The sequence below is a fragment of the Homalodisca vitripennis genome, chromosome 4 (genome assembly GCF_021130785.1).
Source record: "Homalodisca vitripennis isolate AUS2020 chromosome 4, UT_GWSS_2.1, whole genome shotgun sequence".
NCBI lineage: Eukaryota > Metazoa > Arthropoda > Insecta > Hemiptera > Cicadellidae > Homalodisca > Homalodisca vitripennis.
In genome coordinates, this window is record NC_060210.1 from 71,703,836 (window position 1) to 71,722,230 (window position 18,395).

General features: G+C 33.2%; 1 protein-coding gene across 1 annotated transcript in view; it reads right to left on the minus strand.

Annotated features, from left to right (window-relative positions):
* The window catches only part of LOC124359513 (6-phosphogluconate dehydrogenase, decarboxylating), a 50,594-nt gene that overhangs the window by 19,178 nt on the left and 13,021 nt on the right, over positions 1-18,395 (minus strand). The window contains exon 3 of the mRNA XM_046812309.1: positions 17,163-17,407. Coding sequence (XP_046668265.1) covers positions 17,163-17,407 — 245 coding nt within the window. The remainder of the gene's footprint in view (positions 1-17,162; positions 17,408-18,395) is intronic.

The following is an 18,395-nucleotide window of genomic DNA, read 5'->3' on the forward strand; positions in this document are numbered from 1 at the left end:
CCTAATATTAGACATATAGAGTGGCACAGTTCCACAGCAAGCGATTGTCCCATTGTCACGTAACTGTTACTATCTTATCTGGAGTTGTAAATCTATTAAAATAATGTGATGCGTATTCCATTGAAATTTAAGTTTGTTCCTAAGGCTAATCCATTTATTATTGCAAAACAATTTTAATAATATGAAATATAATTATAAATTACAAGAAAACCATACTCACAGAGTTTACACATATAAATAAATATATATATTTTTTATATATTTTTTATATATATAATCCCTGTCAAGTTGCAGTAATTTTGAATAAATTATTTTGGTTCATAGTTGTTTTGGATGGGATAGCATTTCAAATATATTTTATAGTAGCTAAACCAGGTAACATACAGTATTACACTTTGTCCAATCACCATATTATGAAGAAATAAAAATTAAAATACCTGTTACAATTTTTTAACAAATTTAAACAGTTTTCAGGGCTTAAATAGATGTTTTTTCTTTTATTTAGTTTTCTATATATCACGGTGTTTTAGTCAACATTTACCATTAAATGTCGTCTCTCATTTATTTTGCTTTTAGGTGTAGTACTGTACTGTCAATAAATTAAATAAATTTAACTTGAATATTATAGAATATTATACAGTGGAACCTGGCTAATTTGAACTTCTATAATTCGAAATCTTCTTTAATTCGAATATTTATATTTGTCCCTAGCATTTTCTATATAAGTAATGCAAAAATATCGTGGTTAATTCGAAGTTTATTTTGGATAATTTGAACTTTTTATTCGAACCCGCGAAAAGACGCTGCACTCTTTCTAATCGCAAGGCCATTGGACACAGATCTAGCCACCCTCCCGCCCGGCCGACCGGCTCGACCCTATGCTTACACGCCTATTGTTTTGTAGACGTGACTTCGGTTGTCCAGCCTATGGACCAGGGGATCATAAAAAATCTAAAACAGTTTTACAGACGTTTATTGGTTGAGTACATACTGACTAAAGATTGCGACGCCCTAAAAATCAAGTTAGACATTCTTCAAGCCTCTCGCATGTGCAAGAAAGCTTGGGACAAAGTAAAGCCCGAAAAGATCAAACATTGCTTTAAAAAAGCTGGTTTTGTAAAAAAGGAGGACAACGGCGAAAAAGCCAACGACATTATAGCGGAAGCGGTACCTTCAGTTGACGGCTGGGAGGACGTCATTACTGACCCTGCGATCTCGTTTGAAGATTTTGTCAACGTGGATGAAGATGTTGCAGTATGTGGTGAGATAACAGATGAGGAGATCATCGCTGAAGTGCTCAACAATAAACAAGATGGCGACATGGCATCGGATGACGAAGACGGCGAGTCATCAGTTGAGGCGGAAATAAACGTTCCGAGTGCAGCCGAAGCAGCACATCACATCATGGAACTTAGACGTATTTTTGAAAGTAAAAATGACGTGAGTCTATTTTCAATTCATTCAATATGGCAGAATCTTTTGTCACTTCTGAAAGACTTAACTTTAGAAAACAAGTGAAGATTTCTGACTTCTTTCGAAAAAATTAAATAATACTGTACTGTATAATGTTCCTTATGACCATTCAACTTATTTTCTTTTATTCATAAACATATACTGTAATTGTGTATTTTTTAGATAATTCATGATTCAATTTTGCACTGTTTTACCATACTTTGCTTAGTAGAACTGCACAGAAAAACACACATTTACAACCATTCATGTTATTTTCAATAAAGGTTTTCAGCAAAGATGTGAAGTGTCATTATTTTAAGCCTTATTAATTCTTAACTTTTTTAATTCGAATTTTTGGATAATTCGAATTTTTTTACTGGCCCCTTGAGATTCGAATTATCTAAGTTCCACTGTACAATAAATATTACCATAATGTAGCTATAATGGTAAGGGTTGACTCAATGTGAAACTTGATTTTACACATCCCTAACTCCTGCATTCTGGAGTCATGTCTGTCTGAAGTGATAAAAAAATGTTAATGACAAACAAGTTCAAATCAAACTCATTGCATCGTTTTGACATCAGAGACAACTAGACTACAAAATATAGTATAATCTAGGTGAAGAGGTGTTTTCATTGTCTAAAATGTCTAAAACATCATAGTGCACTCTATTGTGCACCTGAGACAATGAGAACACTTCTTCCAGGAGTCAAGTCTGTGACAATGGCAGACTTCAGACAATGCACTAAGCGGAAGGTGAACTGGAGCTAAACTTTCATTGAATATTATTTTAAGTTTTAACTTGGCAACACCTGTTTAATACTTGGTATATGATGTACAATATTTACCAAACAAACCATTTATAAAAACTTGTAGCCAATTTAAATGTGAACTAAGTGAAATCAAATTTATGGGAGAACAGAGGTTATTTAACTTTATTGTAGAACCATGTTTGACTATAAATTGAAAAATAAGAAATTATCAGTAATAATTTACTTAATTGTTTGTGTGCATACTTTCATACAGCATGTGAGTTTAAATACACCACAATTTTAAATATAGACTTAATCTATGGTTAAACACGACCTTCATAACTTATCAGTTGCTGATAACTTATACCAGAGCAAAGTTTAATTAAACAAATCCACTGCAGCAAACCTTTCATTATAACATATCAATTAATTTTTTTTAACTAAGTCTTACTATAGGTTAATTTTTATTTCATAAAGAAAAGTATGAGAGACTATTGTTAAACATGACAGAAGAGAAATTTTGAAGATGGATCTTGTATTGGCTACCCGTTAACTTATTTACATTTAAACAATTTACTTTTTATATTTACTTTTGTGATGTGTCTGACAAAGATAGCCTTGCTATCGAAAGGCCTCACAAAAATAAAAGTTTTAAATATTGGTCTATGTGTTTAAATGTAAATAAGTTATGACAGAAGAGGATGATAGAATGTTTAACATGTCATGTTGATAACTAGACTTGGAGAACTTAAACAACAATTTATTGAACCTGGAGTATTAAATTATTTATTATGTTCTTATACACAACGCTATTCATTCCGATGATACAAAATATGGAGAAAACAGCTGATTATTTTCAGTTATTTCGGGATTTGTTTTCCCCTCGTTCAAATTTCCATTTTAAAACGAGTAGGCAACTATAACAAATACCTCTCATTTAAATCTCTTACCATCTTTTCTGTGTCAGTAAATTGGAAATCCAACTGAATCCTCTCATACTTTGTAATACGTAATGGTTTTAGTTATCATTATAAGAAAAAGATTAACTTTCCTAATATTAAAATGGATCCCGGTTCCAACATAAAAAAATTGTTGTCAAATACTAAAATACATCAAAAAGTTTTTGTCAAGATGTACTAAAATATAAAAATTACATTTAAAATAGTTAGGAAACAAAATATAAAATAAATAATATTTGAGGCTGGTCAGCAATGTGACATATGGTGATGGTTCTAACTTAGTATTATGTAAGTAATCTTTTTTCCTATAATACATATTTAAATCTCAAATGCTTAGAAATTAATTTATTTACTACCGTACTGAAATTGAATAGTTATTTTTTAAGTTTGTTAAATTATTTCAAGCAGTCAGGTATATAATATCAATTTATAAAATGAAATGAAAAATGTCTTTATTTACAGAGGCGAAGTTAGGACTTAAAAGTCCTCTCTACCACTTAACCTCCAAATTTATGAAAGATGATTCAATCTTAGTATCAATGAATCTTCTTGAAGTTCTCTGTTACTTGTTTTTACACTCCAGAATGGTATGTTTGTTCAACATTACAACATACGGAGATTATTCAAGAAGAACCGAGATTATTCAAGAAGAACCATCAGATTTACCTAAAAATGAAGGTTTTTAGTTTCCTTTTGTTATATTAGGTTTTTTAAAGTGAGCAGGCTATATTTACAAAGGAAAGATGACTGTATTTTTTAAATTGTTTTCTTTTTTTTTAGACAATTGTAAAAAATATATTAAAATCTCATCATATGATAAATTATTTGAAATATGATTGTAAGTATTTAGTTCATTTAGTTGCTATAAAACAAAAACAGTAATATATAACAAAATAGTTCTTTCACAATAGTTTTTTATAAAATTACATAGGAAAATATATGTACTCTGTATTTAAATAACAGTTACAAAGAAAAGAAATGAAAAAATTAAACGGTCACAATAACAAAGAAAATAGTTGGATGAGTTTTAGCAAAGCCTATCACTTGGGGGGCTGGACAACTTTTATTTTTGTCCCTCTTGTCCTCTGACCAATAGAATTTAAATTTTGCATCAAGCTTCATTTATGTTCTATTGAGCAACACTGAGTTCGATTTCTTAAATATCACTCCATTACATGGGATTTGGCTGAGCATAAGCAACTATTTTTACATTGGGCTTATGGGAAATCTTAACAGAAAAATCAGAATAAATACATTTGTAAACAAACTGAATCCAATCATTTGAGATTTCAACATGTAAATTTTATTCATAAACTAAAAAGAAAAAGAGTGGAAAGTCAATGTCAAAACTCCGGTGACAAGAATTGATTTCACACACAGCACACTCTAGCATAGTATCAGTTCACTGGAACGTTTATTATTTGAACACTGCTATAAAACCTAATTTAATGAACAAAAATGGCATAGCATTATTGTAGCAATATATCAAGAAAGATTTTATCTATTGACTTAACATTTTTTGTGAAACTTCATTTCTAACTTCATACAAGAATGTGTTCTAAGATGGTGCATGTCTAACCGTAGAATTTGGATGAGCATCATTGATGGCAATGACTCAGTACGCTGACACAGGATGTAAACCTTTCTTTATATGCCAATATCACTTATCTCAACATTTTCTAACCTGATAGAAAAAATTGCATTCCATAGACTGCTAAATTACCTTAAACAGAATAACCTAATTACTCCCTACCAACATGGATTCCTGAAGGAGAGATCAACCAATACAGCAATCATCAGCCTAGTAGAACACATAATAGAACAAATCAACAAGAAACAGTACATTTTTGTCCTCTTCCTGAGTTATAGTGAGGCGTTGACTGGCTGGGGCACAACCTAATATCAAAAAAGATACAACTGGGAGTCAGAGAAGGAGCAAACAACTGGTTTCTAAGCGCACCACCACATACCGGTCTAACCATCAACCCATGACACAAGGTGTCCCTCAGGGGACGGACCCTTGATAGTCTTTATCCTTCTAACAAATGACTTCCCTGACTACATTTAAAGCCTATTAATCGCTTGCATCATGTATGCTGATATAACTACACTTCTCCTGAACAGCAATACGGCAAACGCCATGAATGATATCACAGTCACATTAAGGCTCTAGACTACTGCAAAAACAATGATCTTGTTATGAACCCAGGTAAAACCATCAAAATTAACTTTAGAATAAAACATGACCCTGTTCCCGACATCCCAAACATCCCGGAACAAACAAGTACAAAGTCCCTAGGAGTCGACAAAATCTCACGTGGAATGAACATGTTAATAATATCTGCAAAAAGATGAGGACTGAGCTGTCTATATATGGTGAGGGGAATAAAATGGACCAGCAACCTAGAGGCTGCTAAGATTGCATACTATTCACTAGTTGACTCCCACATGAGACATGGGATTCTGGCATGGGGCGGACCATCGGCTGGTAATCTCAGAAGAGTACTGATTAATCAAAAAAAGGCCATAAGGGTTCTAGCTGACCTTAATCAAGGATAAAGCTGCAGGCAAGCGTTCAAACTCTTGGCATCCTAACAGTCACCAGCCTCTACATCCTGTCATTCTATCTGTCCACACTACATCTGGAGGTTCAAATGAGCTATAGATTTAAAATTTTGAGTGCAATCTATGACACATGGTGTGTTGTACTCCTATCTTGTACCTACATAATTAAAACCAAGGTTTTTACTACCAGAAACTACCAAAGTATAAAAAAAATAAAAATAGAAGCGATCTAGCCAACTAAAAGCTTACTCTAATATAATGTACCAAACAATTAAAATTTTAAAGAAAATTGAGTTAAAACTTATTTTGAACTGGTATAAGTTAACTTGCATATAATTTTAAAATATAATTACTATTAATAATATATAATAAAACATTACATCTCTTTATAGTAGAATTTTAACTTTTGCATAAAATTACTGTTTTATTATTAAAATAGCAATTGTTAAAGGGAACAAGTTGGTTACATAGCCTATAAATAAGTTTTCAAAAGCACTAAAAACAAACAGTTTACCTTGTCCCAGTTTTTACAAAAGAAGGAAAGCATGTTACAGGTAGAACACACAGGTCAAGAGTATTACTTTATCTATGAAAGCTAACCATCAACAGTTTTATTGCTACTAGTACATATCAACAGATAATGTGTTTATTTACCTCACTGTAACCATCAAATATAGACACTAAAAGTTAAAATGCATAGATAATGAAAATAGTGATTATCAGGTTTACATTTATTTTGAAGAGTCCATTTGATTTTAATGTTTGAATTTTTGTTAATTGAAAAACTTCATTTAGTATTAAGCAATAGAACTACTGAATATTAAACATATCACTGGAGAAGGTGATAAAAAAGTAAGCCATTTTAATTAATTTAGTTTTTTTTATTTAAACTTTTAAAAGCCAATGTAATTTTTAATGATTGCACAAAACTTTTTTGCACTTACACATTATTTACTATTTACTAAACCTTTGACCTATTGGTTTTATGGTGTTCAAAAGATTTATTTTCTTTGTAGTGCATATTAGTACTTTCTATCTTAAGTATCTTCCTTCAATATATTTTAGATCTTGAAAATAGTCAATACAGTAGCAATAAGGCATATATACGTATTTTGGATTATAAATTTACAGTGTAAATAATTTCTCACACAGTAGATGGTTTTATAGTTCTCACCCACAGGCATTACGCTACATAATTTTTAAAATCCGCTGAACTATTTTGAAAAATAAACTTTTTAGACTCGATTATATTGAAAATATCAAGTTGCAATATTTCATGATTTGATTATAGTTGATAAACAAACGATTTACACACATGTTTTGTTCAAATATAATTTCTCTAATGCAAAACTAAACATTTAAGCCCACCAAAAACAACAATATTGCAGACGTTAGATGTTATCTTTATTTATGGAGATTATTTTATAGAGATACAGGAAAAGTGGATGTTGGCACTGAAAGAGCTATTTTAGCATAATTGGAATGTATGACTCAAAATAAGGCAATACATAACATTATTACTATCTTCAGGAAGCTTTTTAAAAAGTTTAATTTTAATTTTTTTCTACAAAGATATAAACTATAATTTTTGAAAATGTTTAGTCACATATTTATATTTTAATTCATATTAATTTTCTTTAAGCTCTATTTAAATTAAGATTTCTTAAGCTATTAATTGCACGTAAAATATAAACACTGATTTTCTTAACACTTTTTACATGGTGCACTAAAATAATACAATAATATTGCTGATCATAACTTCACTATAACGCATATCAAATAACCCTTAATTAAACTGAAAAAAATTAAGATCAGCACAATGGTAAGTTTTTTTATATTTTTTTCAAATAAATATGTATAAATAAACATGAAATAGGCCTATACACTAAAAATAGAAAAATTCATTATTTTTAAGAAACAAATTTTAAATCCCAATTAAACTCATCCTACATCTGTAAACAATGTTCAACTGTAACATATAACACACAATTAGACAGAACTAGTGTGCAGACCTCAAGAACTGCACTATCATCCTCTCTCCACATGGCAAAAAGCTGTCCAATGTGCCAGTGTTCAGTGCAAAATTACGTTTGGTTGTTATGACAACCAGTTTTGAACCGATAACAGGTGTTTGACAACAACGAATAGATCGCAGCTACTTTCTGATGTTCAATTAACATTCTAACACGTTTCATAAACAGTTTTAAGAACTACAATTTGCAATGGAGAACAAAATCTTTGATTACAAAATTTCCCATTATGCACGTGGAAAAAGTGTTAATTAATTATAGTTTTTAAGTTTTTGTTATAAATTCCAAAAGCAAAATTTACAAACATTTTATTTCTGAACACCTAATACAGGAATAATGTCATTATGTTATTTTTTATGCTGTAATTTTGTATATTTACAATACATACATATAAATTAGTAAATTCAGATGCTTAGTTGTGTACATAAAACAGTTTTCTCCCTTCAGTTGAGTCTGCTAAAGGTAAAGTCTCTGATGAATTCTTCAATTGTGTTCATACAAAAGTCAAATCAGCCAAGTACCAAATCTTTATTTCAGTCTTGCCAATTGTTTGAAATGAACTGGAAGGTACAATGAACCCTGAAATGTTGGTTTTTTTCTCTAAGTAATCAGTTCTATGTTTCTACACAGGCACTGGGTTCTTGATAAGTATCTAGTGATATAGCCAGTCTACATGAAGTATTACTTCTTGAAAGTAAACTGCAATCACAGTTTTAATTTTACATTTTTGAATTTTGCTCTGCAGCTATCTCAGCTGTTTAGGTTTGTAATTATTCTTTTCGCTGACTTCTGACTTATGAGCACTCAATTGTGGTTTGTAGAGAAATTACCATTCCATACTACACTGCTGAACTATTGTGAATATAGAATGGAGTGCTATTTTTGAAGGCCATATTGCTAATGCACATTATCCTCAGGAAAGCTGAGATTATTTATAAGGATTTTTATTATTAATGTGACAAAAATTGGTCAGCTGGTCACAATAATTCCTTATGAATATTTATAAAGGAAATGTAGGTACAGAGAGGAAAAAAAGTATAGATGAAACGTGATTTCAATGACTTTTTTTAATTCCAACATTTATGGATGTATGTAAATGTGCAAGACATCGTCATTCCTAAACCAAAGACTTTAATAAACAAGAATTTCAATTGGTAACGACTTTTACACAATATTACAAAGGATTGCAATCGCAAGAACTGCCAACATACGCTTAGTTGTCCAACAATGCTCAGCTGTTTACATGAGCTATCTCGATTCTTCCTACATACACTCAGCTGTTTACATTACACATTAAAACAAGTTTAGGATGTTACCTAGTAATAACGTACCTATGTTAGACTTGAGGAAAAAAGGAATCATGTTGTTATTGTTGTATTTATAAGGAGTCTATCTTAAAGAAAACATTTGATCAAATGTATTTTCATAATATTAATGTTATACATAACACAATAATGGCTAAACTATAAAGGCCAATAACAGTGATAGCAATGGTAATTCAACAATGTTTTTAGGTAAATTTCCAAATAAAGGAGAACTGAATTGCTCTTTCTGTAGTAAAAATGTACCCAGGCAGGAAGGAAAAAGGTAAAAATGCAACCTGGTTGTATAACTTTTATTATTTCATACGTGCTAATTTGTTTTACTCGAGTTTAGGTTTTCCAAAAACTTAAAATAGGTAATAAATGTTTTTTGTTGTGTACTTTAAACTAAGGAACAGTTACAAATACAGTTGTATTTATAGTAATGTCTAATATATTTCTTTCATAAAGCGCAATATAATATTTAGCAACACGTGCATAAATCAATATTTAGCAACGCGTGCATAAATCAAAAGTTGCAATATTACAAACTTAATCTTAAAAACTTTATTTTTGATGCAGCTAAAATTGACAATAATACCCTGGCATTTCTCAGGGATAAAGTCTGGCACTGAAAGGGTTAAAGTGATGTCCTACTGGTAACATGTTTAATGTACAAGAAAAAAGCCCAAGCCTAACTGCTGGGCATTTAGTACATATTATTTAAAGCAGTTTATTGTTCTATAATCCATATTAGTTTAAATACACAAAAACAAGGAACTTTAAGGTTTATTATATTAAAGATTTACAATAATGAAAGGGTATAGTGGCCAAAAGAGATGATTTAGACACCAATTTGGTAATTATATATCATGGATGAAATCATGCCTTGGGTTCACAAAATTAGTTAATTTTTTGTAAACTTCCATTTATAGAATACAGATCATATATATTACCAATTGTATGATCAGTGATACAATTGATAGACATAATAAAGAGAACATACTCATCTCATTGAACTGATTAGATATGGAATAATTATTTGAGCATGCCAGCAGTCTAATGTAAGATGTGTAGTAAACAGTTGTCATTTATTAATAACTTCTTGTTCTTTTTTATAGTTGTTAATTTTCACATCTTTAATCCACACATTAAAATTTGTTTAATGCCACCGTGTAGAAATTCAACACTTTTAAAAATAAAATAAGCCCAGTATATTAAAATTATACCTTCTTGAAAACATTTATTTACAACTTTTTTTATTCAATATAGTTGTTTCTAGTTTTGTACTTAGTTTTATAATTGGCAATAGATTTGAAAAAAAATGTTACAAAACTTAACATTTCAATACTTTAAACACCTGTTTTAAATTTTAAGAATTATACATTATTTAATATACCTTTTTGGTTAAATATAATTTTAGAAAATTTAATTTACTAAATCAAATGACAATTGAAATATTTATCCCTGTAAACTAATGTACAGTCTTTAAACAAACTAGTCAATTTTGTTTTTGATTCTCAACAGGCTGCAACGTTAACTGCTTGGTGCTCTAAGGATTAATATTCAAGCATTTTTCTGTGGTCAAGTTATATTTGTTTGAAATAAGAAATGTGCTACTTCTTAAAGGTCAGCTTTTTGCTACATGTGCACTGGTTGCTAACTCATATGTGAGATATATTACGACAAGAACAATGAAGAAAAGATGCTTTTTTTTCAATATTTATTAAGAATATTTTTTGACTCCTTATGTTTAGTAAGGGTATATCTGTGTAGGTGAAAACCCGACGAGAACTGATGTCAAAGATATACACCTGTCGCTTTTCCGCTGGAACCAAAGATGAAGTGTCATACTTGATGTCTGAGGTGTCTGGCACACATAGAAATTTCTTTTTTTCTGACACTGTGTTATTAACAAATGTCGACCTAAGAGTTCACTGTAGTACCATCCAACACATACATACCGTAGTCTTATAACCAATAATCCTAAAAATATTATCCTACTCTATTTTTGTGTTATAAAAAACTTCTTATGGCACTCTCCAATAAATGATAAGAACTGCACCAGAATCCCAAAATACCCCATATAAACTATTCTTTTATAACAAATAACTCCTTCCCAAACAAATCCCCTCTTCTGGTTGGGAGTGCCGATGGCCGAGCGGTCTAAGTCGTTGGACTTTGGGTCTGAGTTAGAGATAGTGCAGGTTCAAATCCTGTCTGTGACCATTGCACTTTTTATCCAGGCCCGGCGACAGGGGGGGGCAAGGGGGCAAATGCATAGGGGCCCGGGGCCACAGGGGGCCCGGGCCGACTAAAATATGTATTTTTATTTTTTTTTATCATTGCCCATTACCATCGGCCCAGGGCCTGTGCGGTGAAAATATTCAGGAATAACACATGCAATGTTAATTTAAACTACTTTCTTTGCTCCGATTTAAACCAATAAAATTGTAAACACTGAGGTGGCGCGAACCGTTGTGGTTGTGGCTGTCAGACGTCGGGCCCGGGGTCCGCATCGCCCAGACGCGAAGGCAGTGACTCTTCTCCACCCCCTCCCTCCTCCCGACCTGCCCCTCCCCTCCTTGCTCACTACAAGTTGCAACCTGAGCGTCGGATGACAGTGATTACCGACACGATAATAAACTAATGTTTCTTTCAATCTTGCATTTCTATGCTGGTTGCTGGTGGTAATGGTTTTATTAAGTTATCGTGATTGGTTGTTTTGTACACTTCTAGTTTTAGTTTGTTGTCGTGCTTAATTAGGTTTGTTGTTGTTGTTGTTGTTGTAAGGAGATTGAGATTGATTTAACCGTGAATTAAAGAAACATACAGGTGAGTTAGTAAATATTTTTTATCATTTAATTTTAGAAAATAAGTTCCAAATTTCCGAAAAAAAATTAAAAAACTGAATAAAATTTTACCATGGATCCCACATTTGATTGCGGGCCCTGTTACCAGGATCAGGCTCAGGGCCCCGCTCCTTCTGTTCACTTGTCATGCTGTAGGGCATAATTAAAACATGAGATTTTTAATTTTAATGTAACGCAGATTTTTATTTTAACTGATGATTATAATATAAACATAATAAAATAAAAAATTGTAAAATATATAAAATTAGGGACAGAGCCGGGCCCCCAGGGGCCCAGGCCTGGGACCAGGGGTCCACCAGCCCAACCCATGTGGAGCCATGATTTTTACCCCTCATTATAAATTTGAATTATACAGTAATCAGTTTCATAAAATAAATTAGGCTACAGTTAACTCCCGATTATCCAAGGGCTGGTTAACCTTTAAGACGATCAACAAGGTTCCCATAACAGCAAAAAATACAAATAAACTTAATTATTACTGGGCTGCAAAATTTGAGACGTTGTAATCGTCTTATAAACGTACCTATGTAATAAGACGTGAAATTATAAATGTTACTGACGTTACTGTGTATCTAAATCTAAACTAAAACATATGAGGAGTAGGATGGTTTAAAAATTAAAAAAACAACACATAAATTCGGTTTGCTACTGCTACTGAACGTCGTTTTAAGTTTCAATTAATCAAGTTTATCCTATTAAATCAGAGAGAACGACGGCTCATCGCTCACTCTTTTGTGGTTGTTCACATGCTTGTATGCAGTATGCACGTTAGCACGTAGAAAATATTATTCAATGACGACATAGTTTGGTATTGTTTCGTGGTTGGCTCGTTGGCTGAGATATATTGGTTGTTATGACAACCAACTTGAGGCGACGCATCGCATCACTAGTTGCGCAGTTTTACGAGAGGGAATGGGGAGTGAGGACAGGATAAACAGAGAGAGAAACAGGAAGTAAAACCCCCAATATGTTGGCAAGACAGGTAAACAATAGAGATCGCTGGGTGAACGTCTTAAAAAACTTGACCTTGGAAATCTGAGTGAGAGCGCAGCAAGCGATACAGTATCCGAAAATAGCTCAATGACTCATCACATCCCCTCACGTGGTCCTGTGATTGCACCTGTCGGTTTTTGATTAGTTTAGCCCAGTTTGAGATACATTACTACTTTAAACGCAGCGTTTGATAATTTACATTCCGTATTTATTTTAGCAACTGCTCGGTTTAGGCCTAGTAATCAATACTAATTTTTAATTGTCTAATAGTGTTTATGATCAATTTGATACATTTTTAAATTTGTATTTTGATATTTAGGTTCTAAAATTCTATTTCAAATATTATTTTATGATCTGCCCACATCAATTTATTATTCTTGACTAATCCAAGATATTTATTTTTAGGTCCATTCACAGTATTTTATCATCATTTCCGCATAAAAAACACCGTTTATATCTCAAAATGGACACTTACAAACATAAATCTGGTGCTCAAAAAACGTAAAGAAAGGCAAAAGAAAATTGAAAGTTCAAATAAAGGATCCAGGACATTATTTGAACGTTGGAATCAAAGTAGACGTAGCTACAACTAGTTCTAACAGCGGGCCCTAACGACCCTGGCGCCGCCAGGGAGAAACTTTGCGAAGTTTCTCACAGTTTTCATGAAACACCCTAATACTGAAGACAGCGAAGATCTTGAAAGCTGTAGGCCTAATGCTGATGAAGGAGAAACAATGGTAGATAGCTTTACCTCAGAACCTGATCCTAAAGATGATATTGTTTTGGAAGATCACAATCGTGACATTCTAAATGCTAATGTAGATTCGGGGTTAGGAACTATAATTACCAGTTCAGATTTGGGACTTCTGAAAAACAAGGTGGTGACTGACAGTGTGATTGAGACTTTAGTGAAAATGGGTCCATCTTTGATGCCGTCAGATCTGCCAAGTGATGGAAAAAGAGCGTTTCCAAAAACGGTTCTTTTTCAAAAAGGCCGAACGGAGAGAGCGTCAGAAGAGATTGGCTTGTATGGAGTGAGACTGCTGAGTCCTTATTTTGTTTTCCATGTAGACTTTTCAATAATAATAGTGGGGGTGAAAAAACACGATTCAAATAAGTCAGTTTTGTTAAGTAACGATGGATGGAAAAAGGAATATGGATGGCGGAAAGCTTTACAACAAGCTACCTTTGCATGAAACCAGCGCTTCCCACAAAAATTGCTACATCCAATGGAGAGAGTTAGAAAGGAGGCTAAGTGATGGATCAGACATACATTCTCAACTCGACTCAGAACTGGCTTCAAGAACCAAATATTGGAGGGATATATTTCAAAGATTGCTCTCCGTGGTCATGTTCCTTGGAGAGCGAGGATTAGCTCTCAGAGGGACCTCTGAAAAAAATTGGGGATCCCAACAATGGAAACTTTCTGGGTCTGATAGAGCTGTTAGCGGAATATGAACCCTTTACTAAGAGAACATATTGCAAAAGTAAAAAAAGGCCCAAGAAGAGGGAAAACGTGTTCAAGCTCATTATCTGTCTAAAGACTCTCAAAATGAATTCATTCAAGTTTGTGGGGAAAGAGTTCGACAGAAGGTATTGGAAGAAAGGAAGAAATCAAAATTATTATGCTATTATATTGCTGACTCTACCCCCGATGCCTCACATACTGAGCAAACAACGTTGATCTTGAGATATCTCTTAGATTGTGAATCAGAATTTAAAATTTGCGAACGATTTTTTAAATTTTGTTGACTGTAACAAAAAAACTGGAATGGATGTGGCTAAGTTGATTATTTAGCGAGCTCAACAAACACTCAATTCCGTTGAAGGAATGCAGAGGCCAGGGGTACGACAATGGATCCAATATGGCTGGAATATACAAAGGTGGCCCAAGCCATCATAATGGAGACCAACAATTTGGCTTTTTATAATAACTGTGCCGCACATAGCCTCAACCTGTGTGGGGTTTAATGCTGCTGAATGCTGCGAGGAAGCTACAACATTTTTTTGGCATGCTGCAAAAGACGTATAACTTCTTTTCTAGAAGCCCTCAAAGATGGGAGTACTTAGAAAAACAGAATAGGCTCTTCTCTGCACAGTATTTCTCAAACGAGATGGTCAGCCCGAGTAGATAGTGTGCGCCCTTTCGTAAAGCATTTGCCTCTCATCATCAATGCCCTCAATGATTGTAAAAGAACTGAATCTATCTGCAGAATGCAAGACAGATCTGAAAGGGCTATTGAAATATCTACAATCGTTCGAATGTATCATGATGTCCGACAATATGGCTAAAGGTGCTTGTTGCAATAGACAACAAAAATAAAGTATTACAAGCCCGATCAACAACTCTAGACGTTGAAACAAAAAATCTGAATGATTTAATAGAGGAACTAAAAGTACTGAGAGACAGATGGAGCAATCTCTACACTGAGGCCAAGCTAGTGGCAGGCAACATGGCTGAGAGTGTAGATTGCGAAACTGATTTTAAAGGAAAAAAGATTAAAGAAAAGAAAGATTTTTCATGACGAAACAAGGGACGGCACGGAACATCAATTAAAAAACGAAGAGGAACGTTTTAGGATTGATGTCTTCTTCAAGATCTTAGACTCAGTCTTAGGGGGACTGTCTCAGAGATTCGAGTTTTGCTGGAAAAATCAGCAACCTTTTCCAATGTCTTTGGAAATATATTGAGGAAAGACGACAGTTTTATTGAGCAGCAATGTTTGAGTCTGTGTCAAACATACAAAGAGGATATTGAGATGGAAATTTTAAATGAATTTAAACATTTGAAATCGAATTCATCGCACTAACTTGGGGGGAACAAACTCTTCAACCATTAAGTCTAATAAACGCTCTAAGGAAGAACAAACTAGATAGTTTATTTCCAAAATATCACTACAGCGATCCGGTTGTTCTGTTGCATACCTGTATCTGTCAGCCAAGGGGAGAGAGGAGCTTCAGTTTGATGAAAAGAATTAAAAGTGCAAATCGTTCTACGATGACGCAAGACCGCATGAATGACCTGAGTAATTCTAGCCATGGAGTCAGATTTGGCACGTAGTTTTGAAATATGACTACATTATAGAAGACTTTGCTGGGAAGAAGGCCCGACGAGTTGTGTTTTAGTCATGTTTAATGTTAGTGAGTAACATAGCCCAATGTTTTCTTTATTAATTTTCAATTTATGTTTTGTACAATGTTCATTAGGTTTTGTTCATTTAATTTTTTTTAGTTTTTGTTCGTTAAGTGATTGTTCAATGATATTTAGTTTTTGTTTACATTTCATTAGGTTTTTCCAGGAACCTATCATTAAGTTTTGTTTTCTACTAAAAAGGAGAGCGACACGAGTTGAACTTTAATTTTAATGATTTTATTCTTTGTTAATTATGTTTGTCCATTTAGTTCATTAAGTGTATATTTTTTAAGGATGGTGTTTTTGATTTTAATTAAGTTCAGTGAGTTTTTGTTTTGTATTGATTTAAATAGTAAAAAAAATAATCACTACATAATTATAAACCTCAATTCTTTCCATTTGGTTTTAGCAACATTTATTTATATAACTTAAATTGAAGTAAATACAGGAAAAATCACGGATGTGGCATAATTTTGAAGAAGTGAATCATTTAACAAATAAGTAAATCAAGTAATGGAGTAGTAAGTTTTGGAATAAAATAATGCTTGCTATGTTAATATAACCAATATGGAATTTTTGTTCTAACGTTGGGGGGGGGGTGAATTTTAATGTAATTAGGTTGGTTGCCTGTTGAATCTTTGGGGGGGGGGCCCCCGGGTCTTCATGATTGCATAGGGGCCCGAGAATCCTGTCGCCGGGCCTGTTTTATCAGTACTATCAACCTCGTACTGTATCGACTCTCCCCTTTATTCTGTTTGATAAGATCCTCGCATAGGCCAGTGGCCCATGAGGACGGACAGAAGGCTTAAAAGGGGATCGGCCTTTCCTTTAAAAAAAAAGGTTCCCTTTAAAATCCCAACCTCCTCAAAATCACAAAATATTAACTTTAATATTTTAGAACTATGATATATTCAATGCATCTATAATTTGTTAATTTTTTATTTCTTGATTTAAACCGTGCATGAGGATACCTGGGTCAAAAAACTTCAGGTAGGTCGGATCAAAAGTTTGAAATAAGCCAGCATTTAAAGAGGTATTTCCTATGACAAAATTGCTGAATTTTACCCCTGACTAGGACCAATTTTACCGATATATCAACTAACCTGGAATATAGGTTTGATAGCTGGCCAAGCGGCAGGGTTGCCCCCTGGCATGAGGGAGGGTCCATGACGTGCTCCATCCTCACCTCCTGACACACCTGAGCCGACAAACAGCAAACCCTTCTTGGCGCATTGTTCCACACGTCGTGCAGTATCTTGATACTCTGAGTTCCCTCCATCAATTATAATGTCCCCTGATTCTAGCAGTGGCACCAGTTTCTCAATAAACTCATCTACTGCCTTTCCAGCTGCAATCAATATAGAAAGTTTAGGTAAGCAACTTAATCTTCATGTAATTTAGTGTTAATTTCTTTTTCTTAGTTCTTAAGCTTTTATATGGCTAGTGTCATAATTAGTTAGATACTAAGCTTTCCAGTTCGTACTGTATCAAAATACTGCTTACACAACCGTAAATTGCCACTGCTACATGGAATTTCATAGACTCCCAAGCATAGTAGAAAAAATGTTCTTCCCTAATCTAAAAAAGTTCTTCAATTTTGGAGCTGGCTTGAACACAGTTTTGATTTTGTTGTTCCTTGATATCCTTTCTATGTTATCAGACATCCATTTGGACGTAAGGTAGAATGGCCAGTTTTGCTGTTATAGGTGGCACATAACGGTGAGCCTATGGTACCCTAACAGTTTGTTCTCAGATATTAATGTCAAAAACAAGTTGATTTGAGGCATATTTTTGCTAATTCCGCTACTTCCTGGAATTTAATTTGCGCAATTAGAAGAAAATGTATTTTTAAATTGGTATTTTGGTAGAAAGTGATATAATGTAAAACTGACAAATATGTAATTTAATAACTTTCCACATTTTTAATGATTTTGATTAAATGTCTTCATTCTCTTGTGTATAAATCAGTCTTTCTCACACAATCAGATACCACATATTTGTTTACATCATATGTAAGTGATCCTATAGAGCTGACAATAAGCTTAACTGGAAGGCCTCCTTTATAGACAACCTATTCAGCAGTGGCGGTTTTAGGTTAAGAGTTAATCAAATCTCTCTTTAAGGCGTCTTCTATTTTTGTGTTACATCTGATTGCCAATGTAGCAATGCGGTGATGTATCTAAAACAATATTTATAATTTCTTGGTAGAAGTCACTTTTAGTATATTTTTTATTTTCTCCTCATAAGAATCTCTTAATGTCACATTCTCTTTATCCACTGGTAGAATTGTTATATAAGCGATCTCTGGTTATCACTATTCTTTAAGTTTGTTTATG